The sequence below is a fragment of the Dinoponera quadriceps genome, unplaced genomic scaffold, assembly GCF_001313825.1.
Source record: "Dinoponera quadriceps isolate SergipeBrazil2010 unplaced genomic scaffold, ASM131382v1 scaffold2171, whole genome shotgun sequence".
NCBI classification, from domain to species: domain Eukaryota; kingdom Metazoa; phylum Arthropoda; class Insecta; order Hymenoptera; family Formicidae; genus Dinoponera; species Dinoponera quadriceps.
In genome coordinates, this window is record NW_014556994.1 from 53850 (window position 1) to 71829 (window position 17980).

A 17980-nucleotide genomic window follows, 5' to 3' on the forward strand; every position below is an offset into this window, starting at 1 on the left:
GTAAGAGATGAAACTTTATTGTTACTCGTCGACCGCTACAGATACAAGTTATGAAACGTTCCCACTGATATGATGGTCTTTTACAGATTTTCCATTGAGCCAGCCCCGGCGAAATGCATTGCTACACGGTGGATACCGCTGTGACAACTGTCACAGGGTGTACTCTAAATCGTACTCGCTTAATCGTCACCTAAAATTCGAGTGTGGTCACTCACCTCAATTCCACTGTCCTCACTGTCCATTCAGAACGAAGAGGAAGATCAATTTGGACTACCACGTCGCTCGCAAGCATCGTTTCAACAAGCAGGACCTCGTCTGACGACGGACGCGGGACACGGACGATTAACTCGAATGGATAGTACCTCGAGACATCATTGCGTAATTGTACATATAATCCGAATAAAGAGATATTTCTCGCTGCAGCCGCGTGCATCTTAACGTGCATTTACTCGGCAAATTGTATATTCGACGTAGAAGAAAGTGCCTTGATTTTCTTTTTATTTTTTTTTTTTCAGTAACTACTCGTATTACATTGTACTACATATAATCATATTTATACATTTCTATATATATATTATCATGTCATTGCTGCATATTGTGCGTAGACGAAGAGAATAAATGTGCCTTTTTTGACACAATCATAATGCGATCATCTATACATCCGTCAGTTCGCAAGTATCTTTTTTTCTCACTTATACTTCTGTCATTCTAACGTATGGTATCACGTAATTTGCGCTGACGAGAGGAGACGGTTACGGTTTCACGATAGCTAATCACTGTGCAAACTGTAGCCGCGCGCTCTGTCAAGGGCTCTGTCAAGGGTGTGATTTCTTGCTGCGGATACATCTCGCCAATTTCGATTGCTATACACTGAGAGGAAAAAAATACTTAAAAAATGAAAGATATTCACAGTAGATATTAATAATACATATTTACTTATATCAATACACATATTTTTAGACTGAGAAAAAATTTGTTTCAAACAAGAAAATATATATTTTCTTATAGTTTTACATGCTCGTAAAAAATGGTTTTCTCTATTTTTCGCGATTCTTTGCGGTTTATTTTTGCAAAAAACGTGAAAAAAGTTTTTTCCCATGGATTTTTCGTGAAAAAATTGAAAAAGCGGTTTCTTAAAACTATACCTCTTTTTAAATCTGTGCTTCACATGAAAGTAACTGTTTGTTCTATTTGAATAAAAGAATTTAGATCTAAATAAATATGTTATTAGTACATATGAAAAAATATTTTCTATTTTTTGGATATTTTTTCTCTCAGTATATATGAATCATTCATTATCACCTGTCACTTTGCATCTTTGCGCGTGAACTGCAATAGAAAAATCATTCGGAGCTCTCATCGTTTTTCGCTCGAAGCTCGGCTGGCATGATGGTGAATTATAACGTAAGTATTCTTTCGATGGACGGAGAAAAGGAGATTCCTCTTCTGCGATCTATCCTGCATTCTCGATACAAAGCTGCAGTCGGTAGGAAGCCCTGCCGGCGGGAATTCCCGAAACGAGACCTCATGCGATCGCCGCTTGTAGATCATCAGGACATGTACTAAGATGCTACCTTGAAACTTCTGTTTCAGGTCATCCCGTCAGATTCACCGCGGTCTTCAAGAAACCTTTTCCCTGCAGGCACTGTGATCGCAGCTACAAGAACAAGAGCTCGCTGAACCGCCATATGCAGTACGAATGCGGCAAGGAGAAGCAATTCATTTGTCCGATCTGCCAACGAAGGATGATCCAGAAGAGCAGTCTGCACCAACATATGCTCGCTGTCCATGGGATTTGAGTACGGGAGAACGATTGGAAAATGATCCGTTCTCGTTATTCCTTGTTTCCACAATAATAGTTCTTTTTTTCCTTGTCTCAATATTGACTGTCTTTTTTCCTTCAGCAAAAATATCGATGAACGTGGTCTGATTCGTGTTTACTTGTTTGAACGAGCAAGTGATAAATTGGACAAGCAGACTATGTCCGCCGTTGATTTATTACTTCGTTAATCTGTGTGTAATATACATATATATACATATATATATATATATATATATATATATATATATATATGTGTGTGTATGTATGTATGTATGTATATGTATGTATGTATGTATATATATATATATATATGTATGTATGTATGTATGTATGTATGTATGTATGTATATACACATATATACACATAATATTTACAAACATATGCTTTTGTATATGTATGATTATATACCGTAATTTACGTTATACATAAATTTTCTCTGAGTACAAGAGTGAATTCCTTTTATCGTACATTTGCACTGTACATTGGTCTAGATTTAATGGCCGCGAGATCGTCTTATGTCGTTACATTCTGTTTTTATGGGTATCTTGTTTGGATGGTTGGAAAGTGGTGTTTTCTCTCACATTCAAAGGGAAAGGCTGGAGAGCGGAAGGAGGTATCCGTGATTTGTGAGAACGCATTGCAAATTCGATTGTACACCACGGTCGTCACGGAGACAGAACAAGACTCGTCGTTGATAAAGCTTGTGTCGGGCGCGTCATTCCAATTGATCGTCTGCGAAACGCGCGCACGCGGTCTCCGGGCCATGGAGGAACGTTGTTGAATGTTTGCGAATTCTCGACGCGATTGCTCAGGGCCTCCTTTTCGTCTCCGCCGTTCCCGTCTCTCACGCAGTTTTCTTCACGCCTCTTCACACAAACACGAACCTTTGGCAAAATTTGATCCTGGGCGCACCTATCTTCGGGGCTATTGGCTGATACGTTGTGTGGTGGGTTGGTTACGGGTTTTAATCTCACTGATCTCTTTGCCAGTCACATATATCCACACGTTGACAGAATGCTCCCTCTATTCCTATCTTCGCGTCTTTACTGTTGAAATCGAAAACGACTCCGATGACCGTTTCCCGAGGTCTTCGAGTTAGATCATATTCGGCTCGCGGCAAAGCTATTTTACGAAGGGGACCGATCATTGGGAAAGCATACGAGATCGACACTCAAAGAAAAATATAATGACATAAGTGACAACTATATGAGTTTCGTATAGTAGAATTAACGCATATAGTTTAATAAACTATTTTATAGTTATTGAAACTATATCTGGATACCTATCATGGAATTGTTCGAAATCGATTTCGATTGAAATCGTTCAATTATTTCCTACAAAATCCAAGAGAAAATCTGGGGAATAACTAAAAGATTCCGATCAGAATCGATTCCGAACAGATTCATAATAGGTACCCTGAATGGTTACGATAATTATATCCAGGAAAAAAACATTCCTTATATAATTAGATATAATTATATATAAGGCATCATATATAGAATATGTCAATATATAATAATATAATTATATATGAAGTGGTGATACAATTATACATAATTATATGTAATTATATATTAATATATTCTATATATTTTATATATAATTTTTTATGTTATTATATAATAATATTAAGTAATGATACAATTATACATGATTATATATAAATATATATTAATATATTGTATATATTTTAGATATAATTATATATTATAGATTATATAATTATATATAATAACATATAACATACATAATAGTTATTATATAAGCTATATACATATTATAATTCTTGTATAGTTGTCACCTTTATAATTGTCACGACTATGTATTTTTCTCCGATTGTGTTTCGTGCATCTCTGCACGAATTCACTGAATTTGTTTCTCGAATTGCTCGAATTTTGGTCGATCTCGTCGCGGAGCAGCTCGAACCAAGCGTTTCACCGTAGTAGAATAACTTTGCCGAGTTCGCCGCGGAACGTCGTCCGTAAGCATGATCCCGACGGTACGAATCGAGTTGAGAGCTCGGCACGCAGGATCGGTGGGACGCGATCCGCGATATCAGCATTGATTCACCCGTGTCGTCGGGAAGCGCCAGGGTCACGTTCCCCTCGATGCCGCGTGCAGAGATACCGCGAGGATGCCGCCGAGCGATGACAGAGCGATGACCGGGCGAGCGAGCGAGCAAGTGAGCTACTGTCTCTTCCTCAAAAATTTAATCTCCTTACCACCTTCGCGCCCCCGCCGGCGCTGGGTCCTTGTTGCAGGCACTGGCACTCACCGTCATATGGGAGCTCTCCTGTCGTTGCTACGTTCTGACTATAAGCAGCAGCATCCACCATCGACGAAGAAGCACCGTTCTTCCGCGCCGACGGTGATGACGCGTTCCTCCATAGCTATCACGAACAGACGGGCGAGCAACAGCAATGCTGGCGACCATAATAACTACGACGAAGGCAGCGGCGGTGACGGTGGCGGCGGTAGTGGCGGACGTAGCGGAGCGTCCGCCCGTGAAGTCGTCTTCCCGGACTCGTTCGAGGTGTTACCGCAGCCGCACGATCTCAATGCTGTCTACATGGGTGTACCTCATGAGCAGCAACGGAAGTTCCGTTGCCGTTTCTGCGGTAAGGGCTATCGCTGGAAGAGCACGATGCGTCGCCACGAGATGGTGGAGTGCGGCGGCAAGCCGCCGGCTTTCCAATGCCCGGAGTGTCCCTACAAGGCGCGACAGCGCGGCAACCTAACCGTACATTTTAAACGGCATCATCAGAAAATAGTTTACGATGAGAGCGTTTAAGGACGTGAACGCGATCGGCTGAACGCACTCTCGTAGGTCTTCCTCTATCCACATTCAGAGAAAGAATTGAGGCTCAGACACAAATGAAAGGAATGAGGGACAAAGAATTCAATATAAGAGAATTAGGAGCGAAGAATTAAGTTTCAATGTATGGATAACCGTGCTCACAATAAAGGAATAGGGAACTAAGATTGAGAACACTGTCGAAATTCTATTTCTTATAACTTGTATACGGGAAATAAGAATTAGCTGCCATAACTAAAACTAGCTGTCTATATAATGCAACTGAAATTTACCAAACCTAATTACTAGCTGTGAGAGCTAATTATTAGGACTATAATCGACGATTATTAATCGTATACAGCTATAATTATAGGGCTGCATTCTTGTAAATTCCTACTCGACAGATCCTACTTAATTGACCAATTAGGACAAAAAGAACTAAGATTTCTTTATCATAATTGGTTAATTAAATGTTATTTCATCTTCAGAATGGTGTTTTCGAACTTAGTCGTACATGGAAATAAAAAATTAGCTCCCATAACTAAAAATTATGTCTGGTAGCTAAATTTCTGTTTTATAATATAGATAACTAATTTTTAGCTGTGGGAACTATTTCTTTTTTTTTCGTATATATTTACAGAGCTTATAGTAGTTGATTGAGAGTTAAACTTTAAAATATCTGATATAATGAATAGATGATCATTAATATACAAATGAAAGTCAGCTTGATTTGAATTTGATCGATCAAAAAAATGATAAAAAGATTAATGATGACAGTAGAGGTTTTCTAGAAAATATAATGAAGAAATGGTGATTTTGTTTTAAAATGTTCTTATACTTTATTCTCAATTCCTTTTTTATCGTGTCTTAAACTATAGCTTATTCTTAATTTTCTATATTTAATTCCTTGTTCCTTATTTCTTTCATTGTGTCTAAGCCCTTAGTCGTAGGAGCTAAAATCTAGCTATGACAGTTAAAATGGAGACAGCTAATGTTGTTGTCACCGTAGCTGATAAATTTATCAGCTGCGGTAACAACGACATTAGTTATCAGAGGTAAAATGCATTTGCTAGCAGGCGCAACTATTATTGTTATTATTACTATAGGTACAACTATTATTATTATTATTACTATATCGCTTTAATTCAAACAGTTAATATTTAACTACTAAATACTACAGTAAAACTTAGCTGCAGTATCAACGTCATTAGCTGTCCCTTTTTTAACTGTCATAGTTGAATTTGAACTCCTATGACTAATTCTTTTTCTGAATGCACAGCGTGGATTCGTATTGATATTCGAGCGCATCGTGGCACCTACTCTTCACGCGAAGAATGATCGCTCTTATCTGTGTTATTCTCCACCATGATCTGTTGAGCGATCGTTTCTTAGACATGATAGAGCGAGTATCAATGCGAGCCCATCTCGGCGAAAAACGGTCATGCGAGGTGCATGTGCTCTTCGGCACGTCTTACGAAGGACGCTCTCGAGTTCACGATACCCCTCTTTCTCACCCTCTTTTACCTTCCTAGATTTTGCGGTCAGAATATAACCGACTTCGGAGATTGATAAAAGTAACCGGGAATTAATATTTTTGGCTTCAAAGAAAGACTCATCAGTCACTTTAATAACAGACTCTGTTAGATATAATTAATTTTAAAACTAAGATTTAAATATCTGAAGCTTTAAGTGTTTTAAAAACCTTCATTAAGTTATTACATACTACAATTACAGATGATGGTCCTTAGTTTATTTTGGTCCTTAGTTTGTTTTAATACTCAAAAGCCGCACATTTATATGCGATATTATCGATCAAATTTACACAAAGTCAAGTCGCATGCAAAGGCTGCATGTATTTGTCCTACTGAGAGAGATCTGCTAACAGTGATAACTACTACTATTGTAAAATATTCCATGGAGATAGAAACGTGTGTTAGTTTGTCGACATTTTTATGCACGCAATACAAGTACTAGTCGACGTGAGAGCGTCCTTCGCGAGAACAACTTCGCAACGATTCGGCACGATTCGAGCAAGTGTTTGAGATATTTCTTAAGAATCATACACATATTTGTAACCGATCCTCGCGAAGCTGTCGACGAGGATTCATTGATTTCCGACTTCGTGCGCTTTGCTTTCGATCTTTGCGCGAACTCGAAATTTACACAGACTCGTAATCTCATTTTCACTTAGAGGTGCACTCGGTACACTAAATATGGCCGTCCAATTCTAAGGTTGTTCCTTTGAACGGACACAGGGAGATCAGTATACAAAGACGAGATCAGAAACGGCCAGCCGTATTTAGAAATCCGCGGGCGAGTCCGTACGGGCTGAAGCGTTCGAATTTATTTATACAACGATGGGTTATTTTAAAATAACACTATTGGCCTAGTTTTACTTGTTGGGGTTGGTGATAAATTAGATAGTTAGTAGCTCGTGTAACTCCGTTAATTTTTAATTCGTAAGCACACGCGACGACACATTCATTACGTATGACCGATCATTCGTCATCGAAGAGATCATCAGTCAGTCGATATTCGTGACGCAATTATCATCGCGACCGTTTGCCCTGATATTTACGTGTCGTCGAAGATACTTTGCATCGACGGAGATCGCAACATTCCAAAATTACATTTCGGAATCCGTTTCTCAATGATCGCGAATGCGTGTCGAATTTCACAAATCCAGTACTTTTTTCCGTGCTAAAAATATTTTTGTCTGTTTTTCAGATATTGACGAAATTTGACAATCGTTATTATCTATTTACGAGTTAAATTATTGCGCCCAAAATGCAGCGGTGATGTTTATCGGCTTAATATTATTTAATAGAGAATCTACTATACATATAAATTTTATTCCAAAAGTAAAAACTACAGTCTCGAGTCGTGTAATCTTGCAATTTTGTAAAATCTATGAGATACACATTATTAAAAAAAAAAATCGGTATCTTGAAATTCGGTATCACCATTAGATTTTTTTTTAATAATACTTATCCTCGATAGATTCTTAAACATTAACCGAAATTTCATGGTCAAATTTTTTTGTAATATATTTCTCTCCTTTCGTCAGATGAAAACCAACATTAAATATTTAGTTTAATATCAAGTCCATCCAGTGTATCTATATATATATATATATATATATATNAAATGTAAAGGAGAAAAGTAAAGTAGAAAATATATGGATTTTAGTATACGGGTGCAATTTAATCGGTAAAATTATTTTCTATCTCCTAAAAAAAATGAAAGCACCAGTCGCGTGTCGTCAACAAAAACTACGATGTTCGATGATATGGAATCACGGAGAGAGGGTAGTTCACACAGTATAAGAATTAGATAACACATAAGCGAAAGAGCGATTACGTCTCAACGACGGAATTTTTTTATCCTTGAGCCTCTATCGATCAAACCGAATACACTTTAGCCGAACGATACATTTTATTCGAACGATCGACGAGAATCTCCAAAGTGCCTTTCACGAGAAATCGACGGCCGGGAAATATGAGCCGAAGTCGCGCATTCGTTACTGGCGATGTTCGCGGGATACAATCACCAGTAAATCGCGGTTACCTGAGAATGTTTAGGATTACGATAGACAATAATTATCCGTTCTTCCAGCCTCGCGTTCATGATCGCGGACGCGAGTATGAGAATCGTTTCGAACATATTTATGCATATTACATTTGGACGTACCTTTCGCATACTGGAAAGATTGCGCGCCTGATGCGCATCCTAAGCATTTCCAACGGGACGGGAGGGACATGCCGGCCGATAGATGACGGGTCCAATTTTTTTTTACCAAACGTAATAATATATTTGTGTAACGTATAAAGTCGCGAATAATGGGAGAAGGAGAGGGGAGGAGAGATTTACGTTACCCATCCGAGACAAAGTACAAAGATTCGCATTTCGCAATCGCCTCGCGCGTGTCTCAATCGGCGTAGGAAGATTAGTATGACGACGGCATAATCAACTTAGAGAATTATTTTACTGTATTTCTTTTTTTCTTTTATCGCTCCTCTACGAAGATTCTCTCTCAGGAGCTTAACGAGAGCAGCACGTATCTTAATTACTCACGATCGTATTTGAAACGTGATCCTCGATTATCGTTCATCGTTTGCCCGTAAAAGAAGTCGCAGCTTTGATAAAATTTTTTGAGATACCATTTTCTAAGCTCGATCGCGAGTGCAATTTTGACAAGAGTTGCGATGATCGGAGAACACGGCGATCGCATTGTATAATGTTAAGCACCACCTTGTACCTTTAGGCGATTTTACGAACGCAGCCTGCGAGAAAGACTTAATCACGGAGATGGGTTGATCTCGTGATCCTAGAAGTTCTTGCGTGCGCCTTATTCAGATCCTAGATTGGCGATATCGTAATAAAGTAGCGATACTTCGCATCGACCTCGTTGTCAAAGAGAAGATAGAGATCGTTATCGATATTATCTCCAAGATTTATATCTTTTAAGGTCAGGTATATATGTAAGATCATCGCGTTCGCAGATTAGTATGCGACAGGCCTAACATGATCATTTCCTATCAATTTTATAAAAATAATTAAGTAGTCAAAATCGGAGCCAACGGGCGATATTTGTGAAAGTTTAACGGAAAGACGCTTCTTAACTTTTACATACAAGGGAAGAGTGAGAGATTGAAATATAACAAATGAAAGAATTAGACGAAGAGAGTGAGGTGACTTTAAGGAGAAATGTAGTTGCTAAGAAAGTAGTTGTAATGTTACGTTGAAGTAAAAATTACAAAAAGAAAAGGATAAAAATTAGTTTTGGACTTAGCGAAGTAGACTGCACAATGTTCGAAAATTTACATCGATTACACAGATAAAATGCGTTTGAAATTGAACCCGGATAGAAAAGCGGAGATCGAAAGTATCGATACTTGTGCGGTATCATAATAACTACATGTTAACATCCCTACGCTGCGAAATTCACAGGTTACGTACTCGAGTTGTAGTTATGCGATTTTCGGTACTTACATTCCACTTTCGTTTCTTCAGCCTTCGCTCCAACACATTTTTATCGGAGAGAGCGAACTTGCTGGCCAGCAGTATAAATACTTTTTTAATTCAGGTTATATTTTGAGAAATCATCGACTAACACATTTCGCTGATAAATACATATTTGCGAGCTCAGTGTCGATGATAGATACGACTACCGGTGTAAAATATTGTCGGTGACATGCGATCCATTTAATTTATGTAATTTCTTCCAGCGCAAATCGATGAGATCGACCTTGTCGTGCCGCGCAGGATATACTTGTAGGTTTATATACAAACGTTTCTTTCACTTTTTATATACATATACATATCATTTATACATACATACATGCGCGCACACGCGCGCGCACACACACACACACACACACACACACATATATATATATATATATATATATATATATATATATATATGTAAGTTAGTGAACTTTGGTTTTGAAAATTGTAAATGAACTATTATAAGAACACACTAAATATAGCAAAGCTCTCTCTTGATGCTAAACATAATGTACAAAAGAATGTACAACTTCCTTTTGGAAAACTCTCTTTGAAAACACAATATGTATGTATGTATTAGATATTTGTATAGGCTGTTACACGGAATTATTATCATTTTCTTCATGTGCCGAATGTGTGACTTATTTTAGAGTCGAAACTTCATTCGTATTGATATCTAAAATAATATCTACGAACGGTAAGCTATCTGGAGAGAAGAGTTTACCGCAATTTCACCTCATTGTTTGGATAAGTTTTTGTCGAGAAAGATTTCTTTCTAGTTAATTAGTGGGATTAATTAAAGAATCTGCAGATGGGGAAAATGGCGATAGTTTCACTTAAGACACATGAATGAACATAGACACACGCACACACACACACATACACATGTCGGGAGAAAGAGAGATACTAAGAAAGAGAACGAAAGTAACGTCGAGAGTCGACGCACGTCCGGTCGTGGGACGCGCGTCAGTATTTTTGATATCAGTATTTGTGCGAACGCGCTTGTGTATTTACCTGCCTGCGAGACAACGCAGGGTATACTCGTTGCATCTCTATCCATAGCTCTTGTCCTCATGACTTTCATCATGAGCGCCGGTCCGATTCCGACGGCCTTCCGCCACCACGGAGTTGATCGACCTCATCATTCCAAGACTCTTGTTACCGAATTCTTATCTCACTTAATATTTAAGTACACATTTTACTATATCGCCAACATCTCCGTCTCTCTTTTTAGTCCTCGTTTAAGGTTTTTTTTAGCGTGTCAAGCGAGGAAGGGGCGAGCGCGAGGTCGTGCCGGAAATCGTGAGTTCCCCTTCGTTGCATCTCGGTTTCGATATCTGACATTCCGTTTCCCTTTCTTCTTTCCTTCTTACTCGACAAGTTTTATCAGGCGAACTAAGAATGTCTATCGCAATGATTTTATTATTAATGAATATTATATATAATTCTTATTATTATTAATATTATTATTATAATAAAAACACTCTCTTTGTTGCGGGTTATTTTCTAAAACCGACGTGTTTGTTTTTTCCACCAGATATTCACCTTTCACTTTTTGTTATTGATAGCGATTTTTATGCGTCATTTTAGAGGGAACACTTTCGACGAGATAGCGACTACATTTTAGTACTAGTCAGTAAGATATATGGTATGCATATGGTAAGAAGTTAAACCGTCGTTTAACCGATCGTTTGTGCGATCTACTCGAATATTTTTTTTTTGTGAATATTTTGTTAAACTGGACTTTTTCTAATCGCATCAGAGGTTTTCTAATAAATAACCAGTAATTCTATATAACGTAATCTAGACAGTTGCATTCGGCAACTGTAGGGTATAGATATGGATCATTGTTTCATTTTAACTTCTATGAAAACTGTGTTTTCGCTCCATAATAAAAAAGATATAGCACATATGGATTCCAATGTTATTATTATATATGCATGGGTGAATATGTCAAGATATATGTTTACAAAATATAATATTTGCGCGCATGTGATATAAAATGCTAATTTTAATTTATTGTTGAAGTCGATTCGATTATCATATTAAATTTGATTCTTCTATTTCTATTTCATGTGTATAATCTGAAAGTAAAATAATGAAATATGTTTGTCCCAATTTTTCCTGCACTTTATAATGGATAAAATATTATCTTATCGTATAATAATCATACTAAAGAGACAATCCATATATAAGCAAAATATTAAAACAATCTATATTTGAATTACAAAAGAATATTGATCTGTAGAATTGACTATCTCTTTTATTGTGGAGTGTAAATCTTCAAATGAATGAAATCATAGATATTTCTTTCGTGTACCATGGCTTTAAACCTTGATTAAATAATAATACAAATATATGAATTTATTAAGGGCGTACATAAACAAATAATCATTACAAATTTCGTTAAATAATCTTTTGAAAATCGTATTTTAGACTTCTTGAATAACTTTTAATAGTGTTATTAGATTTTCCTGCGATTTTGTTATGTAATTTGGATAACTTACCTTCCTAAAATGTTCTTTTTATTTGGTATGTCTTCAATCTCGAACTTTGAAAGAGAACCGGTATAGAGAGAGGAGGAGAGAGAGAGAGAAAGAGAAATATTTGGAAATATGCATTATTTTTTCGTACGTCTCTCCGAAACGTTTATATATTTGCATCATTATTGATTAAGTTTTTTGTAAGCAGCAACCGCGACATAAGCGCGTCATTTCATTGGTAATTTCAATATTTGCCTTTCCAGTTCATCTACATTTCTGTACATTTACGAGATACAGCACATCTCCACATGTGACTACCTTTACCAAGTGGCAGTCAATGTCTTCGAGACATCTTTATAACTGAGATATCTTTGCTTTCAGTAACTTGGTATCCGCTACCCACCAGCTTCCAGTTGTATCCGTGCGATACTTGCGGCAGGCAGTATCGCAGTAAGATCTCTCTTCAACGTCACAAGAGGCTGGAATGCGGCAAGGAAGCTCAATTTAGCTGTATCCTATGCCACGCGAAATTCAAACACAAGCACAGTCTACTGAGGCACTACAATGTCCACATAGCCGACATGAAGATCACGAACACGTTTGAAAACGCAGATAGATCCACCTGATGAACGAAGTGGCAGAGAATCTTGTATGCCGAAAAAAAATTGCGAGGAAATATAACGAGATAGTAGAAATTCGATAAACCTTAGGAAAATACGTTTACATACATTTAAGCGTGAACGATCCAAAATTGAAGTGATTAACAGGAAGAAGCTAGAAAGCTAGAAGCTAGAAAGTTCGCGAAATATTGCGAAGTTAAGCCAAAGCAACGTTTAAATTATATTTAAAGACTGTGTGTCATTTTATTTAACTGCTCTTAGAATGTAATTATCAGCAATATTGAATTCTATATATGTTCCTACACTTCTTCCCCTTTTACAATATTTTATACATATTTATCATCACTTTGGAATGTAGAACCTCCTAATACCTCTTTTTTCCATTGTCTTACAAATAAATTTCCATTGCTATGGTACACGAGAGGCAGCAGTGAGTGAAATAGCTCTTAAGAATGTTACTAACGAGCATTTTGTTGCATTGTGTAATATTCTAAAATATATTGTTGATTGTTGGATAAGTACTGAAGTGCTACAAAAATTAAACAGGTTTTATAAATAAAATTGTTATTATGATAAAAGTTATTTTTTTCAAGTGAATGTCTTAATTTTTCGAAAAACGTAAAATATTAAGTGTATATAAGATGTTATAAAAAAATTTGTTCAAATTGTGTTTATTTTGTGTTGATCAACAGCTCATATTTTTTATATGATTGNTATATCTACTTTATATAAAACTTTATTAGTTTTATATATGATATATATATGATATATATATATGTATATATATGAGTACTATACATATTACAATGAGAATTTTTATGTTAAATATAAATTATTTATATGTATTAATATAAATAATGCGATTGAAGAAATACACACCGTTAAAAAACATCCATCCAAATTGTTAATTGCTAATAAGTGTAAAAGAAAATGTTAAGAGATTTTAAATATTTTTATAACTCCTAATGACAAAATATATTTTTCTAGTTGTATATTTATTAAGAATTGTTTGAATTTGAAATAGAATATGTATGTTTGCTTCCGTACTCTTCTTATACATATTTATATTTTCTCGCCACGTAAAGCTCAGCGGTCTAAAATACGTAGCATCCATTATATTTAAAATCAGTTAGCGGTTATATTTAGTACACACTTTTACAGGCTATTATTGTGCTCACAAGCATCTTGGTCGTTAGACATTTAGCTACTAGTTTATATATGATGGGTTGTAGTCGATCACTTTCTGGATTCTTAGCGACTTTATATCGTTCCGAAAAGTAAAGACGCGAATATGAATATAACAGTGGCAGACTCTAATTTTTTTGCTTCTTATTCTTATCTTTTATTAAACAATATTATAGTTACTTTTTATCCGCGTTTCTCTATAACGATCAAGTTATATTTAAAATTTCTTACAGGTAACTATCAAATACTGTGTAGAACTCAGCGAAGAAAATTATAACTACATAATTATCCATTATTTAACATTTAGAGATCTTATAAGTTCATTGTAATTATGTGAAGAGTGTCCTGCAATTCAGAAAATAGCTCAGTGCCTCTTTAATTGATCGAATAAAATTTTATCTTTTACCAATTGTAATAATCTTCTCGATTAACTATCTCTCCTTGAATTACTTGATTGTTATCAATTGTAAGCCTTCTTGTGCCTGGAACATTCACTTTATCGATTAATCATTGTTTCAGGTCCTGCTAATCCGAATATGATGTATCAGGATGTTCTTCAAGAAGGATATTCTTCAAGAAGTTTTTCCTCAGGTATATTTGTTTATTCTTTCGAGACATCGATCTATGTTTATTTTTTTGTAGATGTGTTAAGAATGGATTGTTTACATTGAAATGGAGAAGAACGCGATTTTTGTTACTTTTTGGCGTATTCGGAAAAAAACGGATAAAAATCTTTATGTGAATTAATGATCATTTTGATAATTTGGTAAACATTTGTGCGGCTATAAGGAATTTTTTTCTACGGTTTTCACATGAGACAGCGTTTATAGTTGTTTCGCAAAATTTGACTAAAATTAGGGTTTAAAACAGAATTTAACGTAATATTAAACTAATAAACTAATATTAGCGTAATATTAACGTAACTGTAACATTAACATAACTGTAATATTAACGTAATATTAAATTGTAATATTATTTAATTAATTAATTAATTTTTTAATAAATAGCACTATGCGTAAAAATTTAAATTAGGGTAAGTTGAGATAAAATTATTAAGCTTTAGAGGGAGAGAAGGTTCTACTTTTTGTTCAGTTTTTTTTTTATTTTATTTGGTGGAAAACAGATATGCAAGATGATACATGGAATGTGCATCTTGCATATCTTGCATATCGATGTTGACTGAATGCAAAACGAAAAGAACGAATAGTGATNGTTGTTTCTCTTATAACTTACTTTTAATGGCACTTTGAACAGATTTTATGATTGTTATGTAATTTATATAACAAACGGATGATTTTTTACGTTAAAGCAAGCTGAAAAAATGTGGACCAATTCGTAAGATATTTTTCTCTAAAATCTTTCATGTGCAGAATGTGACAAAATAACTGACTAGAAAACATATAGAAATGTCCCTTATTAATTTTGATAGACTTTAGGTATATATTATTCAGCAGTTAAAAATAAGAGATACGTATTGTTTTACATATGCTGTTTTATAAATTCAGAAATTGAAACAACCCTTTGAAGACAATTTAATAAAATTAATTGTGAGTGATTGTTTTTAAAACTGTGTGATATATAAGAAAATGTTTCGGCTAGTAAAACATTAAAAAAATATCTTAGACATAAATTTTATGGTATTCAATGTGCTTTATAATTTTGTATTTCAATTCTTCAAAAATGTCATATAAGATTGCTGAAAAGTGATATTTTTGACAAATCAAAATATATAATTATAAAAAATATTAAATTTTATAAAATTGTTGTTTACAATATTTTTTCATATATTTTACATGATTTCGTAGATATTCACTTACCATAAATTTTATTGAAGTTTTTTCGTTACTAAATCCTAAATGTGCAAAAAAATATAGGAAAAGGAAAAAATATAGAAAAAGGAAAAATATATATCTCTTATTTTTAATTCCTTTATAATATGTCCGAAGTCCATGAAAATCTATGAGGATACTTTCCACGTATTTCCTTACAAATTGCTATTTCCTTACAAGCGAAAATTGTAATATGATTATTATAAATGATTCATCTTTCGGCATTTTGTAGCAATAACTAGCATTGTTAATAAATTTGTTACCATATAATCTCAAAATAATATTCTTAATAAATTTGTAATTCGTTATTACATTAATTAATTAACTTTTCGTAGGAAATGCTAAAGCAACATAACACAACTCACCCGGTACGAAAACTGTAGTATACAAGATCGCAGTGTTCGCACCTCGTTTAAAACTAGATTTTTTTTTCCTTTTTAATTTACAGTAGAATTATATTGCTATGAGACTCTCACTTTCGTACGAATCTCATGCAACAGGCAATTAGCTTGCAGTAATTATTCACATACGCTTAGCAGTACTCACGCATTAAAATTCTACGAACCAATTGAATGCAGTCAGAATCTGAAGTACATCTATGATTGTGGTACCTACGAAATACGCAGATGAGGTGATTTGCAAAGACGTAAGGCATGAGTGTAATCATGATTTCAGTCAAGAAAGTAAAAATTTATTTTTACAGGAAGTTAAAAACTTAGCCATTAGCATACTTATGTTAAGCGGTAGGACATTTCGGATAAAATATGTCCCTAAGATCAGGAAAGAAATTACTTCAATTTCCGTAAAATTTGGTGTTCCCAGAAACATAGCAAAATATGATAGCAAAAGGTCAATGCCGCTCAAGAGGTTAAAGCTAGTTTTCGGGGATCTTCAGTAAATTTTCTTAATACTGATTCTTCCAACTTTTCTTTTTGCGTGTACTATTTTTCTATGTACACTTAGCACACAGTCCACTGAAGCTATTTTTTATTGTTGACCGTAACCAAGTTTTCATTCTTCGCACTAAAAGACCTCTCAATAGTGGTTATGCATTGTTGAGCCGAGGAACGTTTGAAACTGAGAAATTTTTATTACAATTACTTTTATAAAATATTGCTTTATTATTAGTAATATTTTATCATTAGTTTTTAATTACGGAGCATATATTGTAGCTTTTTAGTAATTTATCAATTACATTTCTTTATTTTTACAATTTTCACAATTTAATTGTTTTTTCTTGCTAAAGTGCAGGGGTGGACATGCTGTTGTAATCGGGGCCACTTCTAAGTCTGTGATCTTAATCTAATGAATTTGTAACTTCGAATGAGTTTAAAGTTTTTTATCGAATTACTTGTGACAAAAAATATTTATCATGAAGTCAATTTTGAAGTATGATTGAACGTGTGATTGGGAGATTTTATACATAATTATGATTATGTATAAAGAGACTCTACATATAATTATAATTATGAATTAATGAAGTCTAATTTTGCAGTATATGTACTCATATCTGTCTAAACGTTGAACGTTATAAGACACAATCAAATTTTATTATTTCGATAATGCTGATAATTGAATAAACGAAGCTGTACTATGTAAAGCCCAGATTTTACTTATTTTTAAAATTATAAAATATTTACATTTATTTTATTTACAAAATTAATTAATTTGGACGTTGTTGTGATTTCGCTCATTATCACTTTGCAAAACGGCTCACGGCGTCAATTCATCGGTAACAGCCTTCGTATGTGTTTCTTTCAGAATGCTGTTACTCGGCTACCTCCGTATTGGACGAGCCAATTAAAGCTGGTTACGACAGGTACGACAACCACCTAGCGTTTGATATGTCCAGCTTGAATCAACATCAGATCACTGATAGTTCCAATCAAGAACCATACTTGGCGGATGAACGTTTCAATAAAAAAACCAAGTACATATGCATCAAGTGCTCCTATAGAAGTGAGAAGAAATACAATATGCACAGGCACTACACTAGGAAGCATATACCATCAACGTTTTAGACAGGACAATGGTCATAACTCAATTCGAAATTTCGACTCAACCTGTTCAATATTCTTCCTCTAAACTGTAAATCGAACGCAGGAGCTTTGAAATGCGTTAGATATGATCGAAGTTTCCATTTGGGAAAGATATTTGTTCCAATCGAGACATATTTGCGATTGAATAAGAGTATAGATTGCTCCTATTTTCGACATTGTTTCCCCCCCCCCCCCCC

At 35.0% G+C, this 17980-nt stretch overlaps 3 protein-coding genes across 3 annotated transcripts in view; all 3 read left to right on the plus strand.

The window, feature by feature from the left end:
- The first annotated feature begins 3726 nt into the window (after window positions 1-3726).
- LOC106748559 (zinc finger protein 524-like) lies at window positions 3727-4942 on the plus strand. The gene has a single exon (XM_014627219.1). The coding sequence runs from the start codon at window positions 3958-3960 to the stop codon at window positions 4612-4614; it is 657 nt and encodes a 218-aa protein (XP_014482705.1). The 5' UTR covers window positions 3727-3957; the 3' UTR covers window positions 4615-4942.
- The window catches only part of LOC106748560 (longitudinals lacking protein, isoforms F/I/K/T-like), a 17060-nt gene continuing 3504 nt past the window's right edge, over window positions 4425-17980 (plus strand). Inside the window, exons 1-3 of the mRNA XM_014627220.1 lie at window positions 4425-4441; window positions 14435-14506; window positions 17506-17563. Coding sequence (XP_014482706.1) covers window positions 14465-14506; window positions 17506-17563 — 100 coding nt within the window. The 5' untranslated portion in view covers window positions 4425-4441; window positions 14435-14464. The remainder of the gene's footprint in view (window positions 4442-14434; window positions 14507-17505; window positions 17564-17980) is intronic.
- Window positions 12425-13268, plus strand: LOC106748546 (gastrula zinc finger protein XlCGF8.2DB-like; the record flags this gene model as incomplete). Its single annotated transcript, XM_014627204.1, has 1 exon — window positions 12425-13268. A coding segment is annotated over one exon (312 nt), but the record flags the coding sequence as incomplete, so codon positions are not given.

Bases quoted from the DNA above. Each gene is read 5' to 3' on its own strand.
- LOC106748559 (XM_014627219.1), top strand. From the start codon at position 3,958: ATGCCGCCGAGCGATGACAGAGCGATGACCGGGCGAGCGAGCGAGCAA.